The sequence below is a fragment of the Physeter macrocephalus genome, chromosome 5, assembly GCF_002837175.3.
Source record: "Physeter macrocephalus isolate SW-GA chromosome 5, ASM283717v5, whole genome shotgun sequence".
NCBI lineage: Eukaryota > Metazoa > Chordata > Mammalia > Artiodactyla > Physeteridae > Physeter > Physeter macrocephalus.
Genome location: NC_041218.1, coordinates 52,427,600 through 52,449,221, shown reverse-complemented (window position 1 = coordinate 52,449,221; position 21,622 = coordinate 52,427,600). Strand labels below are relative to the sequence as shown.

Genomic DNA, 21,622 nt, shown 5'->3' with positions numbered 1-21,622 from the left:
GTTGCGGAGCACAGGCTCCGGGCGCGCAGGCTCAGCGGCCATGGCTCACGGGCCCAGCCGCTCCGCGGCATGTGGGATCCTCCCAGACCGGGGCGCGAACCCGGTTCCCCTGCATCGGCAGGCGGACGCGCAACCACTGCGCCACCAGGGAAGCCCTCCCTAAGCTCTTAATTATTCGTTTCTCTTTTTCCTTGCCCATCTCCTCTTCCACTATATACTGCACTCCTACTAATTCCTGCCCTACCCCCCTACAAAAAACTTTTTAAAAAAACACAAAATGCTGTGGGGAGCGAAAGGAATTGCTGCAGGCAAGTCACAGGGACTGCCCTCCTCCTCGCTGGATGCCACGTGGATAAGGGCCTCCAAGAGAGCATTTTGCGATGCTAACGAAGCGTTGCCTGTCTTGGCAATGAAGCCTGGAATAAATGAAACAAATGCAAAACTTGGGTTCTCTCTCCTTGCTGCTGACTAGCTCTTCTTGGTAGTCAGCAAGACTCCTGTGGTTCAGATGAAAGAAAATGTTAGGCCCCTAACTCTTCCCCTCCTCAGCCTCCTACCCCTTCCTTAAAACAGACCATCCAAGACCTGAGGTACCCTAAGATCTGACCAAGGTGAGTCCTGATTAGCGAACTAGAACTGATTCAGGCACCGTCTTGTCTGTTCTCAAATGTTTTCCATCAAGTCACTAAGGAGTCACCACTTCTGAAGGGCGCATCACCTCCTGGGGTACAGCACTCAATGACCCAGCAGCTCACCATGCCCCAGCCTGCCGGCAATACCTTGTTTTAAAACACTCAGTGGCCCATCCGAGGCAGGCAGCCCTTGCCCAGCACGTGGCATGTCCCAGAACGCAAACTCTCGTAAGGGCAGGAGGTCCAGCAAGGCAGAGTCACTTCTCTTCTGCTGGAAGCCCCCGTGCTTCCCTTGCAGGAGGCAGAATTCTGTAATGTGGGAGAAAAGAACAAGCTGGGCATTAGGGTCAGCCTTGTTGGCACATCCCAGACCTGGCTTTACCTAAATCAAGCAGGGCAGGGGGACATGTCCACCCTCTTCCACATACACCCGCTTCCTACACATTATGCTATTTGACCAAAACTCAGCCACTTCCTACAAATACCGGAGAAATGGTTGTTCTTAACATAAGGTTCTTTGAACAGGCAGGAAGCAACCTTTCAAACATCAGAAGTACTTCCTTAGCCTGACTGGAACAAACCAACTCCAACAAACAACCCACCATATTTAACTGAGAAAATTGGAATTTGATTGAGAAATCTGATTTGACTGAACTGATACAGAATTATTGACAATATATTTAGGTGCACAAGTGGTTACGTGGCTCTTGGAGAGTCAGTTATTCTTCATTGATAAACTATTTTCTGCAATTATATGAACGAACCTTACAAACGTGCTGAGAGGAAAATCCATACACAAAAGAATATATTCTATATGAATCTGTATGAAGAGACCAGTCTTTTTTTTTAAAGCCTTATCTTTTAGAGATATTTCAATATTTATAGACAAAATAATACAATGCCTACAATTTGCTTCAAAACAATTGAGTAGGGGTGGAGAGAGGTGGGAAAGTTATAGATGAAACATGAATTGCCCTAGTTATTGAAGCTGGATGGTAGGTACCTGGGGTTCATTATATTACTATCTGTACATCTGAACATGTGTGTAATTTTCCATAATAAAAAGTTTTTAAAAATTATAGAAAGAAAGGCCCCTTAAATACTTCCATATTTGAGGGCCCAACTAAGGTAACTAAGTTGTAGGTAAAAATGCAACAGTGTGTCCTTGCTAAGTAAAAACTGTGTGAACTCAAGAATGAGGGTTCTCCTTCTGACCCACCTCCTACAGTAATGAAAAAAAAAAAAAAGGCACCTAATTAAACTCAAAAGCTTTTGCACAGCAAAGGAAACCATACACAAAAGGAAAAGACAACGCCAGGATGGGAGAAACTATTTGCAAAAGAAGCGACCAACAAGGGATTAATCTCCAAAATACATAAACAGCTCATACAACTCAACAACAAAACAATCCAATCAAAAAATAGGCAGAAGAACTAAATAGACATTTCTCCAAAGACGACAGACAGATGGTCAAAAAACACATGAAAAGATGCTCAATATTGCTAATTATTAGAGAAATGCAAATCAAGACTACAATGAGGCATCACCTCACACCAGTCAGAATGGCCATCATCAAAAAATCTACAAACAATAAATGCTGGAGGGGGTGTGGAGAAAAGGGAACCCTCTTGCACTGTTGGTGGGAATGTAAATTGATACAGCCGCTAATGGAGAACAGTATGGATGTTCCTTAGAAAACTAAAAATAGAACTACCATATGATCCAGCAATCCCACTTCTGGGCATACACCCAGAGAAAACCATAAATCAAAAAGATACATGCACTCCAATGTTCACTGCAGGACTATTTACAATAGTCAAGATGTGGAAGCAACCTAAATGCCCATCAACACAGGAATGGATAAAGATGTGGTACATATATACAATGCAATATAACTCAACCATAAAAAATAATGAATACCATTTGCAGCAACATGGATGGACCTAGAGATTGTCATACTGAGTGAAGTAAGTCAGAGAACAAATATCGTATGATACTGCTTATATGTGGAATCTAGAAAGATGGTACAAATGAACTTATTAACAAAACTGAAATAGAGTTACAGATGTAGAAAACAATCTTATGGTTAACAGGGGTACGGGGAGGGATAAATTGGGAGATTGGCATTGACATATACACACTACTATATATAAAATAGACAGCTAATAAGGACCTACTGTATATAGCACAGGGAACTCTACTCAGTACTCTGTAATGACCTATACGGGAAAAGAATCTAAAAGAGTGGATATATGTATAACTGAATCACTTTGCTGTACACCTGAAACTAACACAACATTGTAAAGCAACTCTACTCCAATAAAAAGTTTTTAAAAAGAATGAGGGTTCATTTTATGCTTCTATTTAATAATCTGTGTACAGGCTATGGAATGAGAATGTGGCTGAGCCTAGTACTTGCATGACATGTGAAAGGCATGGGTATTAGCACGTATTTTTCAATTGCTGTGGACACTAATGACATCCATAAAGACAGGACGGCTGTCTAAAGACAAAACAAGCTTTCGTTTACTCACCCGACGACCCACGCACACTCCTAGTCATCCAGGATGCCCCTGGCTCGCTCCACCCTATGCACCAGGCACCAAGGTGGATAAGCGTGAACTGACCCCCAGGGAATGCTCCCCAAGGACAAGGACCATGACCATTAACACAGCCTCAAATCCTGCCAAGAGCCCTGTGGGGCCCCCAACCATATTTTGGGAGTCCAAGACCCCAGCACCACTCTTCCTTTACACATATGCACAGCCCCCCTGAAGGCATTGCCAACTCCTTCACTCTTTGCAGCATCAGGCACTGCAAGGGGCCAGAGATTCAAAAGGACCACAACCTAGGCCTTGACAATAAGTATGATATGAGTGGAAGAGGTGGACAGGTCCCTGAATCCAGAGTGGCAGGTGTGGAGAAAGAAGCAGAAGAGGATTCTTGGACGAAGCAGTGTCTAAGTAGCCCCCTAAAGCCTGGTAGGAATTAGCTGGGCCAACAGGCGGGGAGCACACTCCAGAGGCTCACGATAAGCGAGAGTGGAGGGTTCCCAGACGGTGGGTTAACCCTGCCTGGGTCACTACGTTGGGAGGCGCTGGTGATGAGAAGCAAGGCTGGACACGATGTGCCTGGAAGGGCAGACTTTATCTTGGGACAAAGGGAGCCTCAGAAGGGTGTTTGAGCAGGTGAGTGAAGTGACCAAATGTGTATTTTTAAATAATCACATCAGCTACACTGCTAGGATGGGAAAGATTCAAAGCAGAGGAGCCAATTAAGAGTCTGTGATGGGAACGAGGCGGGGGGTGTTGGTGTCGGCCTCTGGACCCGCAGAGAAGTGCACAGACCCGGGAGGGTGGGAAGCACAGGTTCACGTCCACAGGTGCCCAATCAGAAGTTCGTGCTGAAAGGACACTGGTAAATGCCTAATTCTACAAAGCAAAGGCTAAAGTTCAAGACAATAACATGATGTTTCTGATTGGCCATAAGGGGGGGGGGCGGTCCGTTGGCAAAGGGAGGGATCGTGGCTGAGAGAACCCCTCGTCAAGGACGGGCTCACAGATGCCTCCCCCAAGGGACACGGAGGGAGTGGCCTCCTCTTGAAGTTTCAGAAGACAGGATCCTCGTGAACTGTACTCCCACCCAGAAGGTGGGAGGAGAGATCGAGCAGCCTCTTAAGGGCCCTTCCAGCCCCTGTAGGGCTGTTTATGAAGCCGGATCAGAACGTTCTGCAGGAAGAGCAACAGAAAACAGAGATGGGAAAAAGAAGCAGAACTGGCTTAAGAATCAGGCAGTGTCACACGAACAAGGGCCTGACCACCAAGCTGCACAGGCAGGGCAGGCAGCAGCAGGAGAGGGCTTCCTAGGCCAGGGTGTGGGAAGTGAGCCAGAGGAACCCTGAGAACTCCCCAGAGCACCTCTGCTCAGCAGCACAAAGAGGAGTTTTATTTTCAAGACAGCAGAAGGAAGCCAAGATAAAAGGCTTGAAATTGAAATGCAAACAGGAGAGCCTCGCCAGGCAAGCTTTGTCTTTCCAACCCCATCTGAGAAAAGAGACGCCCCCTGTGGGAGCGACAGGTGCCCCAAGAGAGCTGCACGCAGGGCAGAGCACCTCCACCTCCTCGGAGAAACAGGGAGGGGCTCCCGGGGGCCCCAAAGCCTGGAATGGCAGCCCCAGCCTGGCCCCCAGCCACCAAAAGGTCCTCAGAGCACTCATGGGCATCCTCAGCGCAGGCCAAGCTTCCAAAGAGCCTGACAAAAGCAACACCTCCACCACCAATCCATCTGGACAGGATAACCAAGGCCTCAGCAGCCTGGGCTGGAGTCCCACAAGCCCACGTGGTCACACAGCTTATCACACGCTGATGACAAAATCTGGAGGGGCAACTTAATCACCTAATAGGCAGTTTGTTCAGTGGACGGATAGTCTTTCAAAGAGAAAGAATAATCATCATGCCCAGGATGACACAAATTTGGAACCTTGGACCTAAAGGATGCTGGTCACGATTCTTGGTGTTCCTGGTATCCCATGCGTCCCTGGCCCAACCCTAGACCAACTTCCTACAACTGGCACCTTCACTTTTTGTCTCCTCCCTGAAACACAGGTTGCTCTACATGCGAAAGGGAAGAGGGAGGGTCGGTGATGGCCCTTCACGTCCCTCGCACACCCGGGGGCTTGCCCACCGTCCCACAGGACGGTCAGCGTTCCAAGCGCCCACGGCTGCAGCTGAACGGTGGTACCTCGCGTGGCCGAGCGAGCAGAAAGCTGACTCCCGGAAGACAGCCGCACCCCTGGCCTGACCCCGCCACCTGACAGAGAACAGCTGGGGGAGGGTAGGAGGCAGCCACAGACATGTGTGGCCCGTCTGGCACCCTTTTACAATGTTCTCATCACGCGGAGTTGAAAGTGCACAGGGATGGACAGAGTAGCACAGGGGGAGCCTCTGCTCACGCATCGGCCAGCTGTGACGGGCCCCACCTCTGCCCCCCGCACACACCTCACTCCGCCATCGTGCTTGAAGCAAACCAGACATATTTCCACTTCATCTGTGAAGAGTTCCCTGTAAATCTCTAAAAACTAAGATGATGCCTTTCATAAACATAACCACAACATTGTGACCATGCCTAAAACAGTCAATTATTTATGATGTTACATATAGTAATTCATGTCCCCAAAAAGCAGTCAGTTTTCTTGGGTTTGACACAACCTTTTCCTGGGAAGAGTGTGAGGGAAGAGCCGTGAGTATCTAAGACAAGCCACACCAACTGTAAAACCCTATTTTCTTCAAGTGATGCAGTGACCTCCCCCGGCTTTGAACACACCGCTGATCAGACAGCAAGGTCAAGTGCAGCTTTTTGGGCTCCCTACAGGGGACGGGAGGTAAGATGATCGCAGTGATGACAGTATTATAAATAGCTAAAGTGAGCGCTTAATAAGCCACCGCTGTACCAGACTCTTCACACCCCTCATCTAACTTGGTCCTCACCGCAGCCCTGCGAGGGAATGTCTTTCCCTCCCAGACACGGGAAGCTGAGGCCCAGGCGGCTTCGGCAAGCTGCCTGAGACCTCACAGGACCCCGTGGCCCGGGGGCCGACGCCCAGTCCGTCCGACTGCAGAGCCCACGTTCCTCGCCCTGTGGCCTGTGGGTGAAGCACGCCCCACACCGACATCTGGGCATTCCTCACCAACACCCTCCCACCGCGGCCCTCCGTCTCACTTGCCTCGAGACATCCCCAAACTCTTCCGATCTCTCTTTCTTCTCAGTCCCCAGAGCAGCGGGGGATCCTCTACAAGTGTGTGCCTCAGGGGAAGATGGGGTGTCCCTCCGCGATGGCTCACCCGCCTCCAGAGAGGGCTGAGCCGAGCCGCACTCACCGAACTGGCCGTCTGCTCTCACATACAGCTCGATGACGCCGCAGGCGATGGCGGCGGGAGCCAGGATGTCCAGCACCACGTTGCTGTCCTTGATGATGTTCCCATCCTCCGTCGCCGACACCTGTGGGCGAGGGCGCATGCTCCCACCTGTGCGCTCAGGCTCCCCCAGGCTTCTCCTGCCCCCACGTGGCCAGCCTAGTGCCTGTGCACAAAGAGTGCCAGGAAAATGCCCGTGGAATGGAGCAGAAAAAGGGACCGGCCGGCAGGGGTCAGGAGTTAATCCTTGTCGGCCTCATGATGTCCTACACGTATTCCAAAGTCAATGGCCAACCTGGTGGCACCAAGGCGAGATCCCAGTTTGGGATACAATGACGTTGGGTCTATGGTGCTGAATGAAGAAGACGATACACAAGATAACTTCCCATTTCCCTCATGGAGGGTTATGGAAACAACTCTGAAATCCTCCGAAAATCCTCAGTGGTAAGAGAGCCTGACTAGGAGAACCTAGCTGAGAGCAAGACCCCCCGAGCACGTCCTCCTGGACCTCGTGGATGGCACACTGTGCAGTCAGATAAAACCAGGGGAGGGGTACCAGGATGAGAGAAGGGTGGGCAGGAAATGCCGGGTCAGGCACCAAAGCTCTCTCCTTCAAACCCGGTCACAGATATGACCCTTGCCCACCATGGCCTGGGGAGGAAGATGCGAAGCTATGCGTTGCCCATATGCTGGAGATCAGAGACATCTTTAGCAACTTGATCCTGGTCACAGTGTGATGCCAGCTGGTCTCCTGACTCCCAGGCAGGCTCCAGGCCTTTGGTGGGGGTCACCGTGGATAGAAATATCGGCAGGGCCAACTGAAGACATCTCCCATCAGGCCTCATCACTGTCCAGCCTGCCCACCCCAGGGAGAGTGCAGCCCCGGACCTGTATCTCCACCTCCTAAATACAACTTTTCTGGGTCCTCTGGTATAATTTGAAAGTTACCCCAAGAAGTAAATCTCTAAGAAAAGAATATCGGGCACCATGGCAAGCTGGAGGGGAGACAGTCTGGGGTTGCAGCCTCCTGTTCCAGTTCAGTTCCACTGAAGCTCAGGGATCAGCTTGGTAAGACTGTCTGTAACTTAATCCAGAAGCATCTGTTTATGTATATAAAGACATATGTACAGATCTTTACCTTCCCTAACTCAATCCATTAGGGATTTAAGGCAGCTAAAGCAAAGGAATCATTTTGAGACCCCTGGCTCTGAGGGGCTCTAGGGGTCCTCTGTGCGTCAACCTAGCCAATGCTCATTTGACCCATTTTCTTTGGGGAAAGCACCTGATCCAACCCTGCATGGCCCATCCAAGTGTCCTATCACCCCGGCCTTGGGTTTACTTCAGGAATGACCACGGACCGGGATGGTCCAGTGAGTGCTAGCCCTGATGCACTCTTTCCACTGGGGATGAGGTGGGAAGAAAGCCAGGAGCTGCCTCCCCACAAGCTTATATGAGAGGGAATCTACTCCAGGGAAGGCAGCCCACAACCTTCTCTTGAGTCCTGGATCCAGAGGTGACTGAAGCTAGATCACCCCAAATGTTTCAGTTACATGAGCCAATAAATTCTTTCTTGTTTAAACCAATTTGTGTTGGATTTCTGTTAACTCACCACAGAAAGAATCCTGACGAATGAAGACCCCACCCAAAGAGGCCCCTGACCGAGGCCTCCGTGGCCTCTGACCCGGCACCTCCGCCCGCTGGGCACGCACCTGCACGGTCTTGGTCTGGATCCCCACCGTGTGCCACCGCACTTCTCCTCGATCTGGACGTGCTCGGGTATCACACACTTCCTCGTCGTCACCATCTTCTGTGTCAGGACACACAGGACCTCATTCTTCCTCTCCAGCACCTGCTGCAGCACTGGATTCTTCAGATTTATTGTTCTGAAAAAGAAAAACGCCCGTGAGTGGCCTCGTGCCTCGGGGGAGATAGATGCAGCGTGAATTTTCGCCTCTCGCACAGCTGGCGGCTGAGGAGCAAACAGGTGACAACCAGCATCGTTTATTTTCTGGTGATGAGAGAGTGGGCAGTTCATCCGGAGAGGCAGAAACCAAAGTCTCCCAAGGCCACCTCAGAGCTGCCAGGCCTCCGGAGAAAGGCTGGACACCGGGGGGCGGGGGGAGGCTCCCGTCAAACAGGAGCAAGAAAGCAAGCCAGCGGGCCTGGCAGCTGTGGCCCATCTGCTCACACCGGGGACTCCACCCTGTCATTTAACCAGAGCCCGCGGGGCCACAGACATCACAGGTGTAGGCAATTAATACAGGATTACTCTGGGGGGAATGCTGGCCAGTGCTTTTCACAGAGGAGAGGGGAACAGGCTGGAAGCATGAACAGCAAGGAAAAAATTGGACTTGAATTTAAAAGGTACTTTTTAATCTGTCTGCCCAGGAAGTACATGTAATCTCTTAGAAGGGATTTTACATCATTGTACAGATGGAGAAACTGAGGCCAGTTAGGCGTGGCCTGCCCAGGTCACCCAGCAGAGACTTGGGGCTCCCAGGTGGCTCCTCTGGGGAACTTCAAGAACAAGGTAAATTTCCATCTACGGAAGATGATTTGTTGCTTAGAAGCAAACGATGTAGTGCCCTCTCTGGAGGTCTTGTTCCATGCTGTGAGTCTATGGAGTGAACAGGAAGAAAACCAAATTAGAGTTAGTGTCAGCACAAGAACAATTACAGTGTTCATCCTGTGCTTTTTAAACAATCCAAGGTTAGTTACCTTGAAAGCTCATCACCATCCCCAACAGCGGTGGTCACCCCGCCCCGCAGGCAGACGCAGGTTCTCCAGGCTTCAGCAAGCATCCCCACAACAGAGGCAAGTAGCTGGAAAGGTCCTGTCTCCACGTAAAAAGCTGCCTGGGGTGGAAACAACCCGTATCCAGAAACAGATGAACAGGTAGGCCAACGTGGTCCATACACACAATGGGACGTCATTCAACCACAGAATGGAATAAAGCTGACACGCGCTACAACACAAACGAACCTTGAAGACATTATGTTGAGTGAAAGAAGCCAGGCACAAAAGGACAAATATTGGATGATTTTACTTATATGAAATAACTAGACTAGGCAAATTTAGAGCCTCAGAAAGTAGATTTGAGGTTACCAGGAGCTGAGGGAGAGAAAATGTGGGGTTCTTGCTTGACGGCTACAGAGTTTTTGTTTAGGGTGATGAAGAAGTTCTAGAAATGGATAGTGGTGATGGCTGCATGACAGTGTGAATGCACTTAATGCCACTGACCTGTACACCTAAGAATGGTTAAAATGGCAAATTTTATATTTTATCACAATTTTAAAAAAGTAAAGACAGGAAAGACTGTTCAATCTCAGTAGTGGTCAAAGAAATGCAAATTATAACAATGTTTCACACATATCAAGTAAGTCATAAAGATAAATTGACAACAACAATGAAATTTGGCTACAAACTTAAAAGAAATGCATGCATGGGAAACCCAGAGGATGGTACGCGTGTGATCGGGAAAGGTTTCTAAAACAAAATCTCCAGGTTCAAGGAAATCTTCCTACAGCTAAAGCATGCATGGGAAACCCAGAGGATGGTACACCGTGTGATCGGGAAAGGTTTCTAAAACGCACCTCATTTTTCATCTCCTGGTGCTCAGGTTCGCCATTCCAGCCACTTTACTAACAATCTCCCACCTTAGGCGAATCAGCACCTTTAACCTCCTGTTTCGTACGTACAGTTTGCAATTTGTCCGGAGGATGAACGGGAAGAGGGGGAACCCATGAGAGACTAGCTCTAGCTGTTTGGACAGGCACATGTCACTCTAATTTCCAATCAGGAAGAAGAACTAACCAAAGGCTCAGCCTGCCCCCCGGAACCAGAGTAGGGCCTGAAGCGATCCTGCGGTTTTGCGGCCAGCTCCCAAAGGGTTGGACCCAAAAGAACACATCTGGAGGCGAGGGCAGGGGAGTACACACTGAATGGGGGAGAAGAGCGCCCCTTCCTCACCCAGCGGAACTGCTGCCCTCCCCCACCCCGTTCTCCCATGAGATCACCTGCCTCCCACGTGCCCGCAGCTCTGTGTAACACAGACATCTGCAGTCAACGTGCAGGTGGGTCCCAGCTTCATCTCCTCCTCGCTGGGTCACCGCCTCTCGTCTCTGAGCCTCAGTCTGCACATCTGTAAAGTAAGGGTTGGCTACGAGGCTTACCTGTAGTGACCCACACTGTACCCGTCTGAAAATGTTTCTTTCCTTCCCCTACTGGCAGGAAGGCCAAATCAAGTTCCCTCTCCAGGCTGGCCAAAGATATGGCCACAGTTTTCAGGGGAGCCTTCAGCCGGGGAGCAGACCCTCCAAGCAGCTAAGAAAACAGCTATCCGGATACAGGCCAGGAGTTCCTGGGGGAGGAGAGCAGGCAGGAGCTGCCAGAGGCAACAGGTGGGCATGCACTTGGAAGCGTGGCTCCACGCCCGGCACGGCTGCCAGGGACCAGGCTGTGGGCCACGGACGCCAGCGGGAACAGAGGCTCCTCTCCTAAGGTACCTGAAAGCGCCCCAGGCCCAGCCCTAATGAAGCTGCCTCCTTCCCAGTCTGAAGCTTTAATTTCCATTCTCTTTACTTCTAAGGCTTGGAAAGCCAAATGCAAACCAGACAGAAGAAACCCAGAGAAGACTTTTAAAACTCTAACAATATCTAAAAGGAGGGAAGCAGTTTTCTTTCCCAACACATAATGCAGCCCCCAGGACCCCTCCCATAGAGACAAGGGGAGGGCATGCTTTCCGAGCAGACCCCCATCCCAAACTCATTCATTTCACTCCACAGATAACTGGGTCCTATTATGTTCTGGGCTAAATGCTGGAGATTCTCAGTGAGCAAGACCAAGGTGAACACTGTTGCCACGACCCTCCTGTGTAATAGCCCTTGATCATAACATGTCCTAGAGGAATAGGGCTTCAAATGGAGTTCTGATAAGGCTCTTCAAAAAGTAATGTGCGTGGGCTTCCCTGGTGGCACAGCGGTTGCGCGTCCGCCTGCCGATGCAGGGGACAGGGGTTCGTGCCCCGGTCTGGGAGGATCCCACATGCCGCGGAGCGGCTGGGCCCGTGAGCCATGGCCGCTGAGCCTGCGCGTCCGGAGCCTGTGCTCCGCAACGGGAGAGGCCACAGCAGTGAGAGGCCCGCGTACCGCAAAAAAAAAAAAAAAAAAAAAAAAAGTAATGTGCGTCATGACAGAGTAGGGGCAATCAGCTCTTAACCTGTCTTCTGTGGAGAAATTATGAAACTACAAGGGCCCCAGGGGACGACTAGTTCTGAGGTTGAAAACCAGTTTCATCTTGAATACCACCTCTGATGGATCCATCAAGGATCGCTGCCTAGCTGCTGGGAAAGGATTCTAAGACTGGGCCTAGGCCAGGAGTCAGTGAGGAGCGAGAAAGCCATGACTGACTCGCAACGTTTGCACAGGCCTGGGAGGGGACGTGGTCCTGATCACTCGGATCTAATCCAGTGTCTGTACTCAGAAAGGGAGACTGTGGCCCTCAGAGGTTACAGACTGCCTGAATCCCATGGCACACATCTTCTGACTCTCAGACCAGTGATCTTTCCACTACACTGCTCTAAAAACTGACGGCAAGAGGCTAGGGTGCAAAGGCACTCGGAAGAAACAGTGCAAGATTGCAGGGGGTTTGTTCCACCATCTCTCCAGGAACAGAGATTGGGACATTATAAAGAGCCCAAAGATGGTGGCTGGCCTGATACTGCAAAAGTATTAAGCAAGAATTACTAACCCACAGAAATGTAGCTATGTACTGACGATTAAGGCTCTAGCAATTTCGGTATTTCTCCGAAAGGGTTTTGATTTATTGGCTAACACTAAAGGAGAAGTGTGTTCGCAGACCAGCTGTACAGTGGAAAAATTAGAAAGGCTGTGGAGATTAGGTCCATGCACGTTGCTTGTAAACTTGGCTTTGCTCTTCTGACACTTCATTAAGCAGCAAAGTCTGCTTCTCTTTTGATAGCCAGCCTCCTCCAGTCTAGAGACCTGGCAAAACACCCCACCAAGGCCGTGACTAGAGTTTAATTTTGGTAACCAGCTCCTCAAACCCTGAAGCACGTGCCTCTGCTTCTTCCACTGCCTGCTTATCCCCCCGGGGGACAGTCCTTGCCCCGTCAGAGTCTGTACGCTCCCAGAGCAGGCAGGGGAGGCGGCAGCACTTCCACCATGTCCGTTTTGTTTCTGCAGGCACCGCACTGAGAACCGGGGGCCTGGAGGGCTGTGACACCCCCTGAGTGTGATGAACCACTAGCTGCCTCTCCCCATTTTGTTCAGGTTTGGGAGCCTGGTACAAGGGCGTGGGAGGTGTAGCCCAGACCCACAGATGAGTCTTGGCCCTTCCTGGTAACTCTTCTGTTCTTATCAGGGATTGGGTAGGATGGGCCATCTGTGGCAATTCTGGCCAATGAGACTTGAGGAAAAGTCTGTTGGGGGCTCCTGGGAGGCTCTTTCTCTCTCTTAAAAAGAGACACAAGGAAGAGACTACTTTTCTGCCTCTGGGCTTTGTCTGCAATGCAGTCATTTGGGCACCAAAAGGAGAACTGGGCAGCTGGGACAAGAAATGCATGGAGACGACCACAAAGGGGTTCCACGGGGCCACTGAATTAACCAGCCACTAGGAACCTCAGGTGAAGGTGACTCACCCTACCTGGGGAGGTTTTCTTATGTGAGGTAATAACAGATTTTCTTTGCAACTAAAGACACTCTAACTGGTCCATGAAGTTATTGCCACCTTTATTTTACAGAGGGACAAAAGCAGAGAGAGCTTGTGAGCCAGTGACCCAAAGGCACACAGCTGACCAGGGCCAGAAGGAGAATGCAGCTGAGCCTATCCAACCCCGAAGCCCTATGTCTTTCCATCTTCCGTCTCCCTCCTTGACTTCCTCTGGGCCCTGTACACAGAAGGTGCTTCATGTGTGCTCGAGAACGAACAAGCAGCCTCTCTGCTCAACCCTCCTGGGAAAGCTCCCCAGAGACTAGCAGCAGATCCTCTTGGAAACCCAAGCAGCCACCACCGGCTGGCTCCTTCCCACCTACAAAGTCTCCATTTCAACCATAAAAGGAACTTCCCACACACCCACCAGAGATAATCAACCTGGAGCCGGAGCCAGGGCCAGGAAGTCTCTAGAAACTTGAGCTGCTCTGCCCTGGGGCTCCACTTCCACATGGTGAGGACAACCGTGCTCTGTGTCACAGGGCTGCGACTTCAGGACTGTAAACTGCCTGAAAAAAAATCAAAATCAGGGCACAATGCTAACCACACATTATTAGCAAAGTGACGGGGTCACCCTCACCTCTGTGCACACTGCCGTCTATTCAATACCTTATCTCACTCACTCACAACCAGCGAGAGAAAGGAGAAAAAGGACTAAGCCATTACAGACTTTCAGCCTTTCAGATGGAGTAACTAATTCACTGCCACCTGCAGATGCAGCAGGTCTGAGAGATGATAAAACCGAATGAGGCTGATGCAGGGAGTTGAGCTCACGCGGGAGCCTGTGGGCCAGGTTTTGCCTTTCAAGCTCTGTGCATCCACAGCTGGATGGAAAAATCACGGGTTTTGTGGACCTGGGCTTCCATCTCGAGTCCAGGCAAATTAATTATCCTCTGCATCTCAGATGCAAAATGAAGATGAACCAAGTATTCTTCCAACCCAATGGTGCTGACTGTACCGGAGGCACCGTGTGGGTGCAAAGAGGATGTTCCAGGAGGGACGCAGACACGGAATCAGGCAGTTATGACAAGCGTTACCCCACAAAGGGGTTGGTGGCCCTGTAGGGAAACCGTGGGGTGACATGGCTGCTGAAGGAAATGAGAGCACATCTGAGTTGCTGGCCAGGTGAAACAGAGGGACGGAGTCTGCATGTGGACTCTGTGTGCCTGTGCGGATGGGAGTGACAGAGCCTTCAGACAGGGCTAGGAGGTGAGAGAGAGCCTGGGGCGTTGACGCCCGGGATTGAAATACGTTCAGGCGTCTGGCCTGGAGTGTGTGAGGGGAGGAGGGTGTGGATGGCATCCCAGGACGGTGAAGAGCACAGAAGGGCACATGCCAGGCAGGGACACAACCCGATGGGCTGCAGAGAATCAAGTGAGTGCAGAGGGGCCAGCGGGAGACTCCTGGGACATCCAGGTGAGAGACGGTGGAAACCTGCACCAGGGCAATGGTTGTGAGGCTGGGGCACTGAGAACAGGCAGGACAGATATTCAAGAGGCAGAATCAACTAGCGGGAGACTAGGTATGGGAGGGAAAGGAGGGAACGAGCCCGGTCTGATGCTCAGACTTCTGGCTGAGATAACTGGACTTAATGCTGCAGCAACCGGCACCTCAGAGGGAGTCGGGCAGCAAAGCGGGTATAGAGAGACGAGAAGTTCAGTGATGGGCGTCAGACATGATGTGAAAGCCCTGGTGGAATAAACATCTGCTCGCCTGAACTCTAACTCCTGACTCATTCCAGCCAACACAGTTTTGTATCAATACATCACATCTTGTCAATATTAAAACACACATTTTTTTCACATCTCTGAAATCAGGATGTTTTTCAAATGACATGGTTTAGTTGGCAGTGCGCTTTCTTAGCGGTACATAAAATAGTGGTGCTTCTTACGATGGATGAAATCTTGGATTTGATGAAATAATGTCTATCAACCTTAGAAGAAAATAGTACGTGAATGTCTCTCCTTATGACATAAATCCTACCTAGTTCCAAAAAGATCTGAAGTAGGCTTTCACAATAAAGCTCGTAGGACAGGATGATTTCTGTAAAAAGACAAAAACTACTCCTGGGATCGAATATTGGAAAGAATGCTCAGAAGGCCCTGTCTCCCACAGGAGGGGTTCAGCTCAAATAAAAACAACAGAAGATCCAACAGCCTTTTAGAAGCTTCCAATCCTAAGAACTAAAACCCAAACCAGGAGACACAATAATCTAGGGGAAAAAATTAAAAAGCAGCAATAAACTGACTGACTTTCAGACATCACAGAGATGGGTATGGCCTGGGGGGTCTCAGGAAAGACATCTTTTAAAAAGAATGGCTTTGGTGGGGCCTTGAGAGCTTCACTGTTGCTCTTCCCAAAAAGAATATGACGAGAGACAGGGCCCATTAATACGTTACTGATATTGCTCAAGAGCTTCTTACATCTTGATTCAAGAACTGAACAAGCATCTCCTGTGACAAACGAAACATTCTGAGAGAACAGCCTACGTGCTTTCCAGACTTTGCTGAGGCAGAGCACATGTCTGGGTCCACTCTCATTTGGGGAGAAGCCAGGCTGCTGCCACATGCAGGAACCAGAGCCTCTCTGACTCACTGAAGGTAGTGAGTCCTTCCATGGTGGGGTTCACGATGCAGACCACACGGCTGCCCGCCTCCCCTCCACAGATGAGCGAAACAAGGGCTCCAAGACGTCAGCATCAGAAACCCGAAGGGCTTCGCTTAATTTCTCTTCTGAAACTGCCTCTCCCGCCCCATCACCAAATGCTAAGTTACCCCTTACCTTCCCACAGCTCTGACCTTTCCCAGCTTCTGTAACCAGGCTCTATTGGGGGCTAGTCAGAATAGCAGTAATTATGGAAGTGTTCACACTAATAGCTACAATTTTTGAGCATCTGCCATGTGCCATGCTTTGTTTATATGCCCTCATTTAATTCCCACATAAACTCCTTGGGAACAAGAATCCCATTTTAGTAACAAAATTCTGGGCAGTGAAGGTAGAAAAAGATGGTTCCTATGTCTTGGTTTAAAAAATGTATATCTTTTTTAAGCCAGGAGTTGGGGGGTGGTTTATTAGTGTTTGTTATATGCTTCTATGTTTCCACAACCAATTTTTTTCATTAAAAAAAATATAAGCCTGAAGTTTACTAGTCAGCCTAAAAATACCACCAACACTAACACCAAGAGAAGAGCAGGAAAAGGTGCTGATTGACACTAATACCCCCAGACCCCGAGATGCCTTCACCTGGTTTATTTTGACTATTTAAAGCCTGCCCCTGGGGAGAAACAAAGAAATAAGAGAATAAGCAAAAGACCAAGATTCAGGAAACTCTTGTTCTCCAAGTACATGTGGCCAGAGGCCTTTAAATTGTTAGGCACAAAATCTATTAAAAATAATGGTGTCACTGGTCAGAATGGCCATCATCAAAATATCTACAAACAATAAATGCTGGAGAGGGTGTGGAGAAAAGGGAACCCTCTTGCACTGTTGCAATCCCACTACTGGGCATATACCCTGAGAAAACCATAATTCAAAAAGAGTCATGTACTACAATGTTCATTGCAGCTCTATTTACAATAGCCAGGACATGGAAGCAACCTAAGTGTCCATCAACAGATGAATGGATAAAGAAGATGTGGCACATATATACAATGGAATATTAAAAGCCATAAAAAGAAACGAAATTGAGTTATTTGTAGTGAGGTGGATGGACGTAGAGTCTGTCATACAGAGTGGAGTAAGTCAGAGAGAGAAAAACAAATACCGTATGGTAACACATGCATATGGAACCTAAAAAACAAACAAACAAAAAATGGTCACGAAGAACCTAGGGGCAAGACAGGAATAAAGACGCAGACCTACTAGAGAATGGACTTGAGGACACGGGGAGGGGGAAGGGTAAGCTGGGATGAAGTGAGAGAGTGGCATGGACATATATACACTACCAAATGTAAAACTAGTAGCTAGTGGGAAGCAGCCGCATAGCACAGGGAGATCAGCTCGGTGCTTTGTGACCATCTAGAGGGGTGGGATACGGAGGGTGGGATGGAGGGAGACGCAAGAGGGAAGAGATATGTATAACTGATTCACTTTGTTGTAAAGCAGAAACTAACAAACCATTATAAAGCAATTATATGCCAATAAAGATGTAAAAATTAATTAATTACAAAAAGAGTCATGTACCAATGTTCATTGCAGCACTATTTACAATAGCCAGGACATGCAAGCAACCTAAATGTCCATCGACAGATGAATGGATAAAGAAGATGGGGCACATACGTACAATGGCATATAACTCAGCCATAAAAAGAAACAAAACTGAGTTATTTATAGTGAGGTGGATGGACCTAGAGTCTGTCATACAGAGTGAAGTAAGTCAGAAAGAGAAAAACAAATACCATATGCTAACACATATATATGGAATTTTTTTTTAATGGTTCTGATGAACCTAGGGTCAAGACAGGAATAAAGACACAGACAGAGAGAATGGACTTGAGGACACGGGGAGGGCGAAGGGTAAGCTGGGACGAAGTGAGAGAGTGGCATGGACATATATACACTACCAAATGTAAAATAGATAGCTAGTGGGAAGCAGCCACATAGCACAGGGAGATCAGCTCAGTGCTTTGCAACCACCTAGGGGGGTGGGATAAGGTGGGTGGAGGGAGACGCAAGTGGGAGGGGATATGGGGATATATGTATACATATAGCTGATTCACTTTTTTATACAGCAGAAACTAACACAACACTGTAAAGCAATTATACTCCAAAAAAGATGTTAAAAAAATAAAAATAAAAATAATGGTGTCAACGAAGGATGTGAGCACACCTCCTCTCATGAAAACACCAAAATCACAACTAACTGCTGAACAACCATCGACAAAAAAACCACTGGAACCTACCAAAAAAGATAACCTACATCAAAAGACAAAGAAGAAGCCATAACAAGACAGTGAGAGGGGCATAACTGCGATAAAATCAAATCTCACACCCCCTGGGTGGGCGATCCATAAACTGGAAAATAATTATATTGCAGAGGTTCTCCCAAAGGAGTGAAAGTTCTGAGCCTCACATCAGGCTCCCTAGCCTGGGAGTCTGACATTGGGAGGAGGAGCCCCCAGAGCAATTAGTTTTGAAGGCCAGAGGGGTTTAATCGCAGGAATTCCACACGACTGGGGAAAACAGCAACTCCACTCTTGGAGGGTGCACACAAGATCTTGTGTGCACCAGGACCCAGGGAAAAAAGCAGGGACCTCATAGGAGCCTAGGCTAGGTCTACCTGCTGGTATTGGATGGTCTCCTGCAGAGGTGGGGGGCAGTTATGGATCACTGCGGGCACAAAGGCACTGGTGGCGGTAGTTCTGGGAAGCACTCATTGGCGTGAGCCCTCCTGGAGGTGGCCATTTTCTCACCAAGACCTAGCCCCACCCAAAAGCCTACTGGTACACCTCAGGCCAACAAACCAACAGGGCAGGAACACAGCCCCACCCATCAGCAGACAGGCTGCCTAAAGTCTTCCTGAGCCCCTAGGTGCCCACTAAACACACTCCTTGAAACAGCCCGGCCAACCTGAGAGACAAGACCTAGTTCCACCCAGCAGTGGGCAGGAACCAGTCCCTCCCATCAGAAAGCCTGCACAAGCCTCTTAGACCAGCCTTATCCACCAGGGGGCAGACAGCAGAAGCAAGAAGAACTACAACCCTGCAGACTGTGGAACAGAAACCTCAATCACAGAAAATTAGACTAAATGAGATGGCAGAGGAATATGTCCCAGGTGAAGGAAAAAGATAAAACCCCAGAGGAACAGCTGCAATCTACCCGAAAAAGAATTCAGAGTAATGATAGTAAAGATGATCCAAGATCTTGGAAAAAGAATGGAGGCGCCAACCAAGAAGATACAAGAAATGTTTAAAAAAGAGCTAGAAGATCTAGTGAACAAACAGAGATGAATAATACAATAATTGAAATGAAAAATACACTAGAAGGAATAAATAGCAGAATAAATCAGGCAGAAGAATGGATAAGCAAGCTGGAAGACAGAATGGTGGAAATCACTGCCACAGAACAGAATAAAGAAAAAAGAATGAAAAGAAATGAAGACAGGGACTTCCCTCGTGGTCCAGTGGTTGACTCCACACTCCCAATGCAGAGGGCCTGGGTTCGATCCCTGGTCAGGGAACTAGATCCTGCTTGCAGCAACTAAAAAGATCTTGCACACAGCAACAAAGATCCTGCATGCAGCAGCTAAGACCCAGCACAGCCAAATAAATAATTTTTTTTTAAAAGAAAAGAAATGAAGACAATCTAAGAGACCTCTGGGACAACATTAAATGCACCAACATTCACATTATAGGAGTCCCAGAAGAAGAGAGAGAGAAAGGGCCTAAGAAAATATTTGAAGAGATAATGGCTGAAAACTTCCATAACATGGGAAAGAAAACAGTCCGAGTCCAGGAAGCACAGGATCCCAGGCAATATAAACCCAGGAAGGAAAATGCCAAGACACATAGCAATCAGATGCATTGCCCAGGACGAGGCAAGTCGGGCTCCAAGCACAGGGCTGGAGTGGCCTCTCCAGAGTCCTTTGCACAGCACCTGGCGACAAAATGGCTGCCCAAGGGAGACGGGTGGAGCCTCCAGGCCGGGAGGCACCAGGTCCCCCAGGCAGTGGTGGCAGCGAGAGCCGATGGGCTGAGTCGGGGCCCAGGACGTTGCCCTAGAGCGAGGATGACGAAGTGTCGGGCAGAGGTTTGAGCCCAGTGTCGGACGGTGTGAACTCGTTCACCAACGGCAGGAGCTTCCTGGAGCCGTTCAAGTGAAAGATGGAGGGGGAGCAGCGGCAGTGGCAGGAGGAGTCGCCCCTGGGCCCACAGCGACCCGACCAGCTGCCACCACTGCCACCACGGGTCCTGGGGATCTGAAGAGGAAGGGCAGCCCAGGCCCCACACTCAAGCTTCATGGGAAAGCACAGAGGCAGAAACAAACTAGCCCTGAAGACAGGAATAGGAGCCAAGAAGAAGACGGAGAATGAGGTATTAACAAGTAAAGGTGATGCATGGGCCAAGTACTTGGCAGAGGTGAAAAATTACAAAGCCTGGGCTTCCCTGGTGGCGCAGTGGTTGAGAGTCCGCCTGCCGATGCAGGGGGCGCGGGCTGCCACCACTGCCACCACGGGTCCTGGGGATCTGAAGAGGAAGGGCAGCCCAGGCCCCACACTCAAGCTTCATGGGAAAGCGCAGAGGCAGGAACAAACTAGCCCTGAAGACAGGAATAGGAGCCAAGAAGAAGACGGAGAATGAGGTATTAACAAGTAAAGGTGATGCATGGGCCAAGTACTTGGCAGAGGTGAAAAATTACAAAGCCTGGGCTTCCCTGGTGGCGCAGTGGTTGAGAGTCCGCCTGCCGATGCAGGGGACACGGGTTGGTGCCCCGGTCCAGAAAGATCCCACATGCCGCGGAGCGGCTGGGCCCGTGAGCCATGGCCGCTGAGCCTGCGCGTCCAGAGCCTGCGCTCAGCAACAGGAGAGGCCACAACAGTGAGAGGCCTGCGTACCACAAAAAAAAAAAAAAAAAATACAAAGCCCCACAGGTGCAGAGATGAGGATAAAACTCAGCCCCTGATGAAATGACCTCCCTCCCCGCCTGCCGAAGGCCTGGGACTCTCTGCGATGTACATAACTATTTAATGCAGCAGCAGCACAGCAGCCTTTTTCCCCCAAGGACTTATATACAGAAAGAAACCGAGACACTTCCCACAGCTGTGGATGATTTTCCAGGACTCTTTTTTACCTTGAGCACTTGCCTCCTGAGACTTCATAGAACAGTGATCTACTGTCCCCTCTCTTCCCATCTCCTCCCTCTCTCTGGCTCCTTCTGTCTTCCTCTTCTCACCCTCCCCTCCCTTTAGCCATCACTTCTGGGAAGTAAAGAATTTGACTTAGTGCTGGTTAAAAAAAAAAAAAAAAAGAGAGAGATACAGAGTAATCAAACTGACAAAAATTAAAGACAAAGAGAAAATATTAAAAGAAACAAGGGAAAAGCAACAAATAACATACAAGGGAATTCCCATAAGGTTATCAGCTGATTTTTCAGCACAAACTCTGCAGGCAAGAAGGGAGTGGTACGGTATATTTAAAGTGATGAAAGGGAAGAAACTACAACCAAGAAGACTCTACCCAGCAAAGCTCTCATTCAGATTTGATTGAGAAATCAAAAGCTTTACAGACAAGCAAAAGCTAAGAGAATTCAGCACCACCAAACCAAGCTTTACAACAAATGCTAAAGGAACTTCTCTAGGCAGGAAACACAAGAGAAGGAAAAGACCTACAATAACAAACCCCAAACAATTAA

The 21,622-nt window shown here is 49.2% G+C and overlaps 1 protein-coding gene and 1 pseudogene across 1 annotated transcript in view; one reads left to right on the top strand and one right to left on the bottom strand.

Annotated features, from left to right (window-relative positions):
- The window catches only part of GSDME (gasdermin E), a 114,912-nt gene that overhangs the window by 24,153 nt on the left and 69,137 nt on the right, over positions 1–21,622 (bottom strand). The window contains 8 exon segments of the mRNA XM_024131386.3: positions 780–941; positions 6,509–6,629; positions 8,254–8,283; positions 8,286–8,427; positions 9,263–9,399; positions 9,785–9,792; positions 10,717–10,867; positions 19,868–19,988. Of these exon segments, the coding sequence (XP_023987154.2) occupies positions 780–941; positions 6,509–6,629; positions 8,254–8,283; positions 8,286–8,427; positions 9,263–9,399; positions 9,785–9,792; positions 10,717–10,867; positions 19,868–19,988 (872 nt within the window).
- On the top strand, positions 19,879–20,901 carry LOC112065895 (telomerase RNA component interacting RNase-like; annotated as a pseudogene).